This window comes from Chaetodon auriga, chromosome 10 (assembly GCF_051107435.1).
Source record: "Chaetodon auriga isolate fChaAug3 chromosome 10, fChaAug3.hap1, whole genome shotgun sequence".
NCBI lineage: Eukaryota > Metazoa > Chordata > Actinopteri > Chaetodontiformes > Chaetodontidae > Chaetodon > Chaetodon auriga.
In genome coordinates, this window is record NC_135083.1 from 17,874,112 (window position 1) to 17,885,507 (window position 11,396).

At 42.1% G+C, this 11,396-nt stretch overlaps 2 protein-coding genes across 2 annotated transcripts; one reads left to right on the top strand and one right to left on the bottom strand.

Moving 5' to 3' along the window:
* The first annotated feature begins 632 nt into the window (after positions 1 to 632).
* eps8l3b (EPS8 signaling adaptor L3b) lies at positions 633 to 7,272 on the top strand. The gene is made up of 19 exons (XM_076741955.1): positions 633 to 670; positions 853 to 968; positions 1,051 to 1,115; positions 1,208 to 1,366; positions 1,942 to 2,091; positions 2,244 to 2,329; positions 2,462 to 2,550; positions 2,772 to 2,893; positions 3,065 to 3,191; positions 3,308 to 3,390; positions 3,529 to 3,603; positions 3,692 to 3,837; positions 5,212 to 5,356; positions 5,650 to 5,690; positions 5,807 to 5,900; positions 6,413 to 6,529; positions 6,609 to 6,697; positions 6,814 to 6,946; positions 7,035 to 7,272. Exons 1-19 carry the CDS (start codon positions 633 to 635, stop codon positions 7,074 to 7,076), a joined length of 1,917 nt encoding a protein of 638 aa, XP_076598070.1. The 3' UTR covers positions 7,077 to 7,272.
* A 202-nt stretch (positions 7,273 to 7,474) lies between these two features.
* On the bottom strand, positions 7,475 to 10,874 carry LOC143327677 (glutathione S-transferase Mu 3-like). Its single transcript, XM_076742152.1, has 8 exons — positions 10,627 to 10,874; positions 9,352 to 9,427; positions 9,178 to 9,242; positions 8,998 to 9,079; positions 8,704 to 8,801; positions 8,515 to 8,610; positions 8,127 to 8,237; positions 7,475 to 7,888 (listed from the first exon to the last, which is right to left on the bottom strand). The coding sequence occupies exons 1-8, from the start codon at positions 10,660 to 10,662 to the stop codon at positions 7,793 to 7,795; spliced, it is 660 nt and encodes a 219-aa protein (XP_076598267.1). The 5' UTR covers positions 10,663 to 10,874; the 3' UTR covers positions 7,475 to 7,792.
* Positions 10,875 to 11,396: the final 522 nt, after the last annotated feature.

The following is an 11,396-nucleotide window of genomic DNA, read 5'->3' on the forward strand; positions in this document are numbered from 1 at the left end:
GAATGATGACACCGGAGCAGAGCTGATACTGACGGGTAAGGATGGGATGAATTATGTGAATGTCATGTGTTTAGACATTGTAATTACATCAATTTAGATCGATCTTAACTAGTCTTGGCATTACATCCAGTTTGGCAATGTATGTGCAGTCACCTTTAGTGCTTTATGTCTTCTCATTACATCCAGTTTTCAAGCAAAACTGCGTAAATCTTACAGTGGTAAAATGTGGTAAATGGTAATGTAACGGCAGGAGAAGAAAATTGTCCTCAGTGTTGTGGCTTATGTAATACAGTCTGGTCATGCTAGGTCACAAAGGACTGTAGCAGTAAAACTCTTTACTGTTGAACCAAAAGGCTGTATTTCATTGTTTGTCAAGTGTTTGAGGTGTTTTTTCACCCTTCAAAGGTTATGTAGAGCCAGTTATCAAAATCTGCAAATATCCCAACAAGGTGAAAAGATGAGGGTACCTACAATCCTCTGCCCTGATTTCATATGAAACAGGTGGAATTTTGCTTCTGTCACGTCAGATTATCAGCATGACGAACATCTTTTCTTTCAGGCTGGACTGGAGTGATCGTCACTAATCTGAAGTTCTTAAATCTTCCAAAAAAGACGGACCTTGTAGTTTGAAAATGTTTGGACGCACTAGACCTTTCTCTTATGCCCCGGGGTGAGTAAAAGTCTCATTTTCAGCTTCAAAGGTCACTGGTGTTAATCTGCCAAAGCTTGTGGCAACTGTGTTGTGAATGTGGTGTCGTAAGCTGGTGACAACAGTTTTTATTAACATGTAAGGCTGCCCCACAAATGTTTCCACTTCACCTGTTTGATCAGTAACCTTTTCATACGCTTAAGGGGTTTCTCCCAGGAGGACCTCCCTCAGCAGAGGCGGGCTTTCCGAGAAGATGGCCTCAACGGGGGCCCACAGAACAGAGGCAACATGTTCAGACCCAATGCGAAATCAATATACAGTATGTTCCAAGATAAAAATGCCTCTCATGTCCTTTCATTTTTGTGACACACCTTTTGTTTAAACAACATTCTTTTTCTCAGTGCAGAGAAAGGAGTACTCTGAAACACTGAACAAGCAATCTGACAACTTTCAGGTCAGAGTGGAGGTAAGTGAGTGTGAACTCTGCAGACATCCACTTTACTCACAGTACACCCTTCTAGCTCTCCTCAGCCATCACCCTCTATATTGTCCCCGCAGCACCTGTTCACCTGTGAGCTGGACGGCCAGGAGCTGAAGACGGTGGACGACTGCGTGGCCAAGCTCAAGACGCTGGATGCCAAAGGTCGTCTGTGGCCCCAGGAGATGATCATGGAGGTTCAGAGGGGATATCTGCTGCTCAGTGACATTGAGACCAAGGTTGGACATTGTCTCATTGAAACAGGAAACTGCTGCCAAAGAGCTGGAGGCACACTATTGTGTAAAAAACTAATTTAGAGCTGTTTCATTAAGATTTCCCTTTCAAGTGGAATCCAGGGCTCAAGCCCAAACCAAGAAAAACAGCCTCAAATCCAAAGAACACAAAAGGGGGAACTGTGAGTGAAGCATTAAGATTACATAACCACAACTGTTTTAACTACCAGCAACATACCGTAAACTGATGATACGGCTTGCCAAAGCCATAAAAGAGTTTTCAGCTGTGTCCATTTACAAAATGAGATACTTACAAAATAAGGTTATGTTTAGCTTGTAGATGACAGGAAAAATATTTAAGACAGAAAGAATGTTGACATCTCGAATGAGTTTAACAAGTGCTACAGTCTTGGACTCATTTCCATCGTTATCTGACATTTAGATGTATTAGAAAATAAGTAGAAAGAGCAAGAAAACGGAATCTCATGAACAAACAATTGCGAAAATTGTATCAGAGGGCAGTGATATTGATTATTAAACCTTTTAGAAACCTGTGGTCTTAAGATTTGCCCGATTTGCAGGCGGAGCTGGAGTCCATGCCTTTGGATTCCGTCCTACAAACCAAAGCTGTGCTGGATAGCTGCGCCTACAACTCTCTGCTGACCATAACTGTGCAGGATGGCTACAAACGCATTAAACAGGTCTACATGTTCCAGTGTGAGGAGACCGGGGTGAGTCACATGTCACCAGAAGTTTGACCTCCTGAAAGCCTCAGAATGCGTTAGTCAGGGCCATTCTCTGAGACCATTATCTCTATGTCATAACCAGCTGTTTTTGCTGGTATGATGTTGCAGTTTGATTTGAAGCAGGTCTGTTTCACCAGGCGGAGCACATCAAGAGTGATCTGGATAAGGCAGTGCAAAAAGCAGGTGGTCATGTGGAACCACACAGAGACCAGTCTGACATCAGGTACAGTGTCACACCCAATGTATACAGTCTAGAGAAGATAAAATCACATTAGTCAGAAAGCAGAGGAAGGGCAAATAAAGACACGCTGACAGAACAATGCATTGACTGCTGTCTGTTCTTAACTGTTCTCAGGATTAATCTCGAGAACATCATTGGGCTACAGGCTATGAGAAGGGCCCCAACGCCACCAGACATCCCACCCCCACGGTGGAGAGAACCAGGTAAGGCTCGATCTGATTGTTGAAGGCGTGACCGATATCTACAGCCGATGCTGCCATGTACATTTTTAATTTCTTCAAAAGTCTTGTGTTCTGCACAAATAAGACAGATTCAGCCAAAGACTAAAGTGTCAAGTGTGATTTATACTGTGCCAACATATTGCTGAATTAAATATGAAGTAAAACGTTGATGTTTGTCTCCAAACAATTAATTTTCCTGATAGATAGAAGACCCGAAAACCCGATAGAAGAGTTTCCACGGGTCCACACCCCAGAACTTCATGAATTACAGAGCAGCCCAGAGGTCGCTTTGATGGCTGAACAGAGAAACACAGAGAGGAACACGGTTAGTACTGCGTCTTAATTGTTGGTTATAGCTATTATATGTATATGGATTAAATCAGTGATTAATTATCACAGATTTAATCTAATCATTTCTGTCATGTCAAGGAAATGATGCTCACACATGGGAGCTCCTGCAGGAGGTTTTCACTCATGCCTGTGCTCCTTTTCACAGGATATTTTTAACCATGTTATAAATGATTTGGAGATCTTCTTGGGAAAAGTTTCTGCTGCACTGAGTGCACCGTCAATGCAAGGAAACAAGAACAATAAGAAGAAGAAGAAAAAGTCAAAGGATAAAGGTAATATCCTTTCTCCAGTTTATCTTTCCACACAAGTTATTACTGGAGGAGTGATCTCGTATAGGTACACGCATGCTGACAGCTCAGGTGTTTGTGTCTGATATTTCCTCCTGCAGCACCTATCTTGCCAGCCAACTTGCCACCTTTGATGGAATGTATCTCCTGTCTTCAGAAAGTCAAATATGGATTCAATCTGCTGGTAAATACTTCTTTTAATTCTTTAAATGTCCCCCAAGTCGACCAGAGAGGTTTTGGAAAGAACTTGAATGTGTTGAGTGGGATGTGTTTGTGCAGCAGAAAGCAATGGAATGTGATTGACAGCCTCTTTATGTTACAGGGCCAGCTGGACGGGACACTGAGCAACCCCACTGCTGCTGACTTTGTCCACATCATCTTCACTATTTTAGGAACGGTGAGCTATTCTAAACTTATTTTTGACTCATGTTTTCTTCGCTTTAAGGTGACTAGTTAATACGTACTTGCTCCCTTTTTTTCCACAGATAGTGCCTCTGTATCCTCCAGACGTGCCTCCCAATGTGATCTCTCCCCTGCTGACAGTGCCAGCCCTGCGGCTGCTCAGACAGTCTGTCGACCCGACGGAGGAAAACCTGTGGACTTCTCTGGGGCCCAGCTGGAACCTCCCCAGGTAAGATGGTTTTTTTTTAATAATTCTCACACACTTACCTGTCTCTTTTTATAACGCACACATCCATCTGCTCTGGCATGCCTTAACTTGGGACATGGTGTGCTTTGCTGATATATAAAGATAGGGCAGAGTTAATGCAGCATTCATATCCTTAAGAAATGATAAACAGCGGTGTTTTAATTAGAAACTACCACTTATTTCATTTCTATCTGGTAAATTCTGCTTGAGACTTAAACTTTGGCAACAGACAACAAGAAAATACTGTGAAACAGCTGCAACCCCAATTCCAAAAAAGTTGGGACGCTGTGCAACAATTAAATAAAAACAGAATGCAATCTTACAGACCACAGTTTTACAAAGCCCATGTAATAATATCCTCTATCCAATCATGTGTTCACAAAGTGGTGAACCTCTCTCCATCCTCACTTGTGACTGACTGAGTCTTTCCAGGATGCCCCTTTCATACCCAATCATGATACTATCAGCTGTTACCAATCAGCCTGTTTACCTGTGGAATGTTCCAAACAGGTGTTTTTGGAGCATTACACAACTTTCCCAGTCTTTAGTTGCTCCTGTCCCAACATGTTTGAAACGTGTTGCTGCATAAAATTCAGAATAAGCAGATATTTACAAAAATCAGTTGATGAAGTAAAACATTGAATATACTGTCTTTGTGCTATTTTCATTTGAGTTTATGTCAAAGAGGATTAGCAAGTTATTCTTTGGAGTCAGGGTTGTATGAATTTAATGAATTAATTATTCATTTATTAATGCACTGCTGATCATTATTAATAAGAACAACTTACCTATAGTTCTTACAGCTGCAATAGACCGTCTGACCACCTCATTTCTGGAAAAGAGTTGCTGTGAATCTGGACCAAAATCCATTCATTAACAATCTTATTCACATTACAGAAAATACAAACATCAAGCAAAGCAACAAACTCAGCAACCCAAAAGTTTTCTTCTTAACGGCTTTAAGCTGATCCACACAGCATCAGTAAATGACTTATTCACCGTGAAGCCATTTGAAGAATGATTTCACATTTTAGCAACTGGGCTAGTCTGATTTGTTGGTGAGAGTTAGATGAGAAGATTGTTGCCACTCTGCCATGCGCTGAATGTAACACTTTCATCAGTGAACTCAGTTTTAAATGTACGTCCATTTGATTAACTCTTCATAAAAAATACCTTATTAGAAAGTTACAATCCGTTTTCTGACCAAAACTGATAAAATGACAGGACCTGACTGCTTCTTGTGTTTGTTTGTTTCGTACATTTGCCATGCTTGCAGAGAGAGGTCACTGCACTCTTAGACAGTTACTTCTTGTTTTTACTTTGCTCACTTTTTTCTGCCCTCCTGTCACCTCACAGGTCTAAATGGCCAGAAGATGTCCCACCTTACACCCCAGAGTTCTATGATGCCTGGCAGCCCCCTCCCCCCTCACGTGTGCCTTCCCCCCTCTCTTATGGGAGTGGTCGAGCGAGCAGGAGCAGCGGCCAGCATCAACCCATAGAGGTAGAACCACACTGTCACACTCACCTTTCACTCTGGTCTTTGTTTCCATACTCGGTTTTGATGGCTCCCATGTGAGCAGCTTTAACAACATGTTTGGGAGTATGTTAATGGTAATTGTTAGTTTAATTACATAATTAATACCAATGAAAAGGATTGCCATTTTTTAAGTGGCTATCACAATTTGAATCACTGCTACCATCTTCTAATATGCAAGCTTTCAAAGCAACATGAGACAAATAAGCATTGAAGCCATTACACAAGTTTCATCATGGTGCATTTATTGTCTTTTACAGCCTGCGAACAACCCTGGATGGTCTACACCAAGCCCCACGCAGTAAGTGCTGCAGTAAATGTGGCTTTATCATCACATTTGTCACATATACTGCCTTTATCCAGTACTCAGTGGTCATATGGTTGTTATCACCAAGTGTGTTTCTGCTGCTGTTTTAGCCTCGGTGAGCCACCTCTGTACATGCGGGTCACTTCTGACTTCATGGGCAGGAACAACCGAGAGCTGAGCGTTATGAGGGGCGATACGGTTCAGGTGAGATGACAAAATGCCCCAATAACAATGAAACCCTGAAATAAACTCTGATGTTGTTCTTCAGAATATGAAATCCAGTGATCCGGACTTCAAGATACTCACTGTGAACAGGTCCAGCAAAATCTGTCATAGGATGATTGTCAAACAACTGTCCAGGAAGCCAGTTGATTTTTGTTTAAAACCTTGGTTTGCTTGTTCTTGCATAGTGTAAGAATCTTTTCTGCCCAAGAAGAAAGCGAATTACTCTATAGATGTCATCACTGGGAGCAGCTGCACATCTTTCCATCCTCTCTGGATGTACAAATACAGGCCATAGACCTAAACAAACAAACAAACAAACAGTACATGATTTATTGCTTTGCATAGTATTGTTATTATTGCTTCGTATTCTTTATTTTATTCTATTCCACTTTCCATAAAATCTGCTTACCACAGTCACAATCGTAGCTGCCATCACTGTCAGTGTTAACATTCAGGTGCTTGAGTCGTTCTGTTCTTTGGGCTTTTTGCAGGTGATTCAGAAATCCAAGCAATGGTGGCTCGTCTGCAACAACCAGAATGAGGAAGGCAACGTCCCTGTGAACATCCTGGAACCGATGATGAACTCCAGGCCCAAAGAAGCTCTACCGGTGAGCGGAGCGCAGTGTAGCTCTGCTGAGTAACCATTTAACAGCTGTGACATTTCATTCCTTTCACCCTCCCTCACAGTGGGACGCTCATGGTCCGGTGACGCTGGACATGTCCTCCACACCTGCAGAGGTCAAGGCCTGGCTGGAGTACAAAGGTTTCTCCAGACTGTGAGTGAAATAATGCACAGAGGGACTGGGAACTATTACATTATTTATACTGTAATAAGACTCGTATTGCATGATTTAAGTCAGATATTCTGTGTTTTGTTACTTTTCACGTGCAGCACTGTGAACAGCCTCGGCGTGCTGACCGGTAAACTGCTTCTGGGGATGACCAAGGATGAGTTAAGGACTGTGTGTCCAGAAGAAGGAGGCAAGGTCTTCTTCCAGCTTCAGTCCATTAAGTCAGCCATTGCAGTAAGTGCCATGTCTCTCTCTCACACACACACTCTCTCACACACACACAGCTGCAGCACATCGTAATGTTTTGTCTCATTCCCTACAGCTCGCCAGTGAGCCATCAGGCCTGTACAATGACCGCTACTAACGACCCACCTCACTGCTCCTTCACTTTTTCTCCTGAATTCAAATCCACAGATGAACACCTGAAATGACTGATGTCTAATTAATTCTTCAATGTCATGAATATGTTATGTGGATGACTGCTTTCAGCATTTGTTAAGGCAGTGAATGAAACCTGCATATGTTGTGTATCACCAACAAAAATAATAAGTAATTTAAATTTTTTTGTTTATGTCTGACACACTTTCAAGTAATTTGTGTACAGTTTTCCCAACTGTGATTTTAAAAAAAATTAAATATATGTAACCACACTGCGGCTGGACTGATTTAATAACAGGATAGGATTTCATAACTGATTCTTAAATGTTATGTATTGCACAGAAAATGATGATGAAATTGAGCCAAAAACCGACATAAACAAAGTTAGTACAAGAATTACTTTAATTGGTCAAAAAACAAAATCTGTTTCAGATGTAACAAAGAAATTAAGTGCTTTAAGTTTTCTTTCTCCTTATCGTCATAATATCAGTACAAACTTGGATTGCTGTTTATACAATTCAACTACGAAATGGGTATCAACCTGGCATGTAAATATATGGGAGGGTTGAAATCTACACAACCAACTAGTTACCAGGTTATAAAAAGACAAAGTACAGGGAAACTTTTCTCCAGTCCTGAATGAGTTGTGAGTTGAGTCAGTATTGAGTTAGTTGCACTTGTGAACACTCTGCATTATTGCATTTACTCTTTCTTGTTTCCCCACTTGGCCATCTTGTTGTTGACAGGAGTCTTCATGAATCTGTCAGACTTCATGTAGGCAGCAATCTTGTCCAGAGCCTATGATGAGACAGTATCATATAAAGCCACTGTGAGTTGCATTACATGAGTATTAACATAAGACCAACACAGATTCCACATAAGCTCAATTTACCTGCAGACATCACACTGAGACAAACAGGAAGACAAAAGGTGCTACAGTAAGTATTTATTAGAAGTATTTCCTGACTGCAACTTTCAGTGGCGAGTGCAAGACGTGCTGTTTGCATCTGACAAACACGCAGCTGAGCGCTCTCACCTCAAATCGGTCCAAAAGATCTTTGAGGTTCTTGAAGTCATCCAGGCACGTAGGGTGAAACATCCTGTGTTGATCCAACAGCTCGTACATGATGAAGTCCACAAAAGTGATCTGTTGTAAAGAAAAAGGTCACATTAACAAACACGTTGAAAGCAAACTGAAGGTTAAAACAAGACTTTAAAGCTGCACTAATCAGTAGTTTTACATGAGTCAAATGACTTACATGTAATGTGAAAGCAGCTCCATAATGCCATAGCACATGAAAAGCATGTGACTTTCAGCTTGTTGTAGCATTGTAACCCCAAGAGGCCAGTAATAAACTAACTGACCAATGCAGCTTTAAAAGTGAAGAACATGTGAAGCCTCCCATGTTAACAGGGTGACATACCTTGTCACCAGCAAACCACTTCCTGTCTCCCAAGAAATTTGAGAACTGCCTCAGTGTGGTTGGCAGAGTCTCAAGGTACCCTGGCTTCAGCTTGTCCTGATGTCAGAGAGGTCATGTTGGCATTAGTGGTGATGCACAAGGTGTGAAACGACACATTCAGTGTTATTAAACTTTTGATACAGTACTCACAAAGTCTGAGTAGCACAGCCTCACAAAGCCATTTCTGAAGTCCATGGCCTGGTTCTCCAAGATGTCCACACGGATCTTCTCCTCCTCGGTCTCTCCGCCTGTGGTCAGATCAGATTTGTTGGGACACTCAAGGAAGGAAGACTGAGAGGAAGAGTTTTGAAAATAGCATTTCCAACGTTTGGAAAAAAATAGTGGATGTGTTATTTTGAAATGTTTACAGTGAACGACTGAAAGTGGACATTAAACTAATACAAACCAAAATACGCAAATGTGGAAGAAACACACAGTACTTACACATATTGTGCTTACGAGCAATGTACCTCATGATAGCATTGCTCTGCACTATCTTCGTGTCTCCGTCCTCCAAGTAGGGCAGCTACAGTGAGAAGTTAAACGCAAAACCATCATTCGTTCAACTCGCCTGCCTCACACTTCAGTTAATATTCACAACCCTTTCAAAAAAGTGTAACTCACATTGGCAAAGTCCATTCCAAGCTTGTGTTTCTCATCGAACCAGCAGCTCTTGTCATAGTTGGGAGCTAATGTGAGAAAAATGTGGGTTAGACGATTACGTGGGTATGTTGTATGGACACTTTTTTGGTTAAAATTCTAACAGATGTTAATGTGTTAGTTGAACAGGAACGTTACCTTCACCACAGACATAAAACTTGTCCTCGTACTTGGTGCCTGTGTACTCCAGCAGCAGGCGGGCAGGCTGGGCGAGCTGCAGAAGTGTCCAGAAACCAGATGGGTGAGATATATGAAAACGTTAATGTTAGTTGTAGCTAATGTTACAGCCGTGTTTTCCAAATTTTTCGGTCAGTTTCTTGCATTTTTCACCCGTATGAACAACAACACTTGGCACTCATTAAAGGCTCCTCGTGGTTTCTTGGTTTGATTGATCTGAGCGACCGTAAATGACGCCTAACAGGCATTCTGAGTGTGTGTTATAGTGTTTCCTATGCAGAAAATCACTTCTTGCCCTCCATCTGCAGTTCGTCCCACAACAAGAGTGATGTGACAACAACCTATGTGCATTTTGTGTCATCATCACATTCATATCATTGACCAGGTAAAAATACGAAACACTTGCCTCATCTTCTCAGATGTAAAGTCTTGTTTAGTTTGTTTAATACAGTTTTAACTTTAGGGTTTCATGTGTTGGTCAAATACAAAAAGCGTTTTTAAGACACTGCTCTGGGCTGTGGTGACTTGTGAGGTGGAGTTCACATTATTTCGACGTGTGTAGGAGAAGCTATATGAAACTAGTTTAGCTTGCTGGCCACCCTGTAGACTTACAGCTATTTAAGCTTTCAACTTAGCCTTTAATCTCCATATAACAGTTGAGCTGGTTGTGCACAATGTCTGCATGGTAGTCCTGACAGTTTCAGCCTGACCTGTTTGAATTTACAGGTTTTTTGCCACTTGCAAGTACTATGAGATGCTAACGTTACTTCGCTTATAAGCACACTGATGGTCAATGATATTCCCCACTTGACTAACTTGACAGCCCTTTAAAATCCACTCATAAAACATTGTTCATCCACTAACAGGAGCGCAGACTGGATAATTAATTATTGCTAATTAAAAACAGGTTAGCTGACATGTTAGCTAACGTTAGCCACAGAATGTTTGATTCAGGTTTGGAGGTCGTCGCTAACGTTACTGATAACATTTTGAGCACGTGCACCCGCGTATTTCGCAGTTACGTAACATTTTAGCGGTCGAGGCTCCGTCGACTCGTATAATACGAATATAAAACATATTTACGTTGTGCAGTAAAATAGATTTCAGTAACACAGTGAAAACAATGAGTTTTAGAGACGGCGACACAAGCTGCGTTAACCCGGGCTGTGGTGGAGGCACACCGGCCACAGCGCTGCAAACAGCAGCAGCTACTTTGAAGAAGACGGCTGAACTTACCCCACGAATATCCCAGTAAGCCAGTTTCATTGTCATTTTGGATCACTTTCTGAGATCAAATGTGGCTGATCGAGACTTCTGCAGCTGCTGGACCGCTTCACGCTAGTCGGAGAGGGAGGGGAGAGGAGGAAAGGGGAGGTGGGCTGTTTTCAGAGGGAGGAGGAGGAGGGCGGGATGAACCCGACCCGTCAGTTCACACAGTCTGAACCGGTTCTTTTGTCTGCTCTTATGTAAGAACCATGGCGTGTGAATATGTATACACTAATCTGATAGGTAGTCCCACCTCATGTATCCAGTAAACATGACATACTGCGGTGATTGACACCAGTTATTGTGTGTGGAAAGCCTGTTTTGTCCAAACAGATACGGAGTCATGTGACTGCAAGTGTGGACCTACAAACGACTCTGAGGAATCAAAGTGACAGCCACGGTGCAGCCGCACGAGGCCCGCGAGCCTGCGCGCAGGGATTCCTGAACAAAAAGAGAAAAAAAGAGCTGCCGGTGTTTTCGGAGATAAAGGTGAAAGTTCATTTTGAGCGTTGAAGAGGTAAAAGATTACAAATCCAAGGTCGAGACTTTTTTTTTTTTTTTTCTCCAACAGTTTCTAACCACATGACGTTGTTCTCACCAGCAGAAATTTTTCTCAGCAAGTCCAATATGCAACTTAATCATTGCACTTTCTCAGGAGTGACACGCTGAAAGCCCTGAACGAAGCCGTGGGCTTTCAGCTGGGATTGTTTTGTCAGGACCACTAGCACCAGTAAGGGCTA

Bases quoted from the DNA above. Each gene is read 5' to 3' on its own strand.
- LOC143327677 (XM_076742152.1), bottom strand. From the start codon at position 10,662: ATGACAATGAAACTGGCTTACTGGGATATTCGTGGG. The intron at 8,802-8,997 runs GTAAGTACTGTG...ATCTGACCACAG, and splicing joins TGCTCGTAAGCACAATATGT to GCGGAGAGACCGAGGAGGAG. The intron at 8,611-8,703 runs GTGAGTACTGTA...CTCTGACATCAG, and splicing joins GGCTGTGCTACTCAGACTTT to GACAAGCTGAAGCCAGGGTA.
- eps8l3b (XM_076741955.1), top strand. From the start codon at position 633: ATGTTTGGACGCACTAGACCTTTCTCTTATGCCCCGGG. The intron at 3,838-5,211 runs GTAAGATGGTTT...GTCACCTCACAG, and splicing joins CCCAGCTGGAACCTCCCCAG to GTCTAAATGGCCAGAAGATG. The intron at 6,947-7,034 runs GTAAGTGCCATG...CATTCCCTACAG, and splicing joins CCATTAAGTCAGCCATTGCA to CTCGCCAGTGAGCCATCAGG.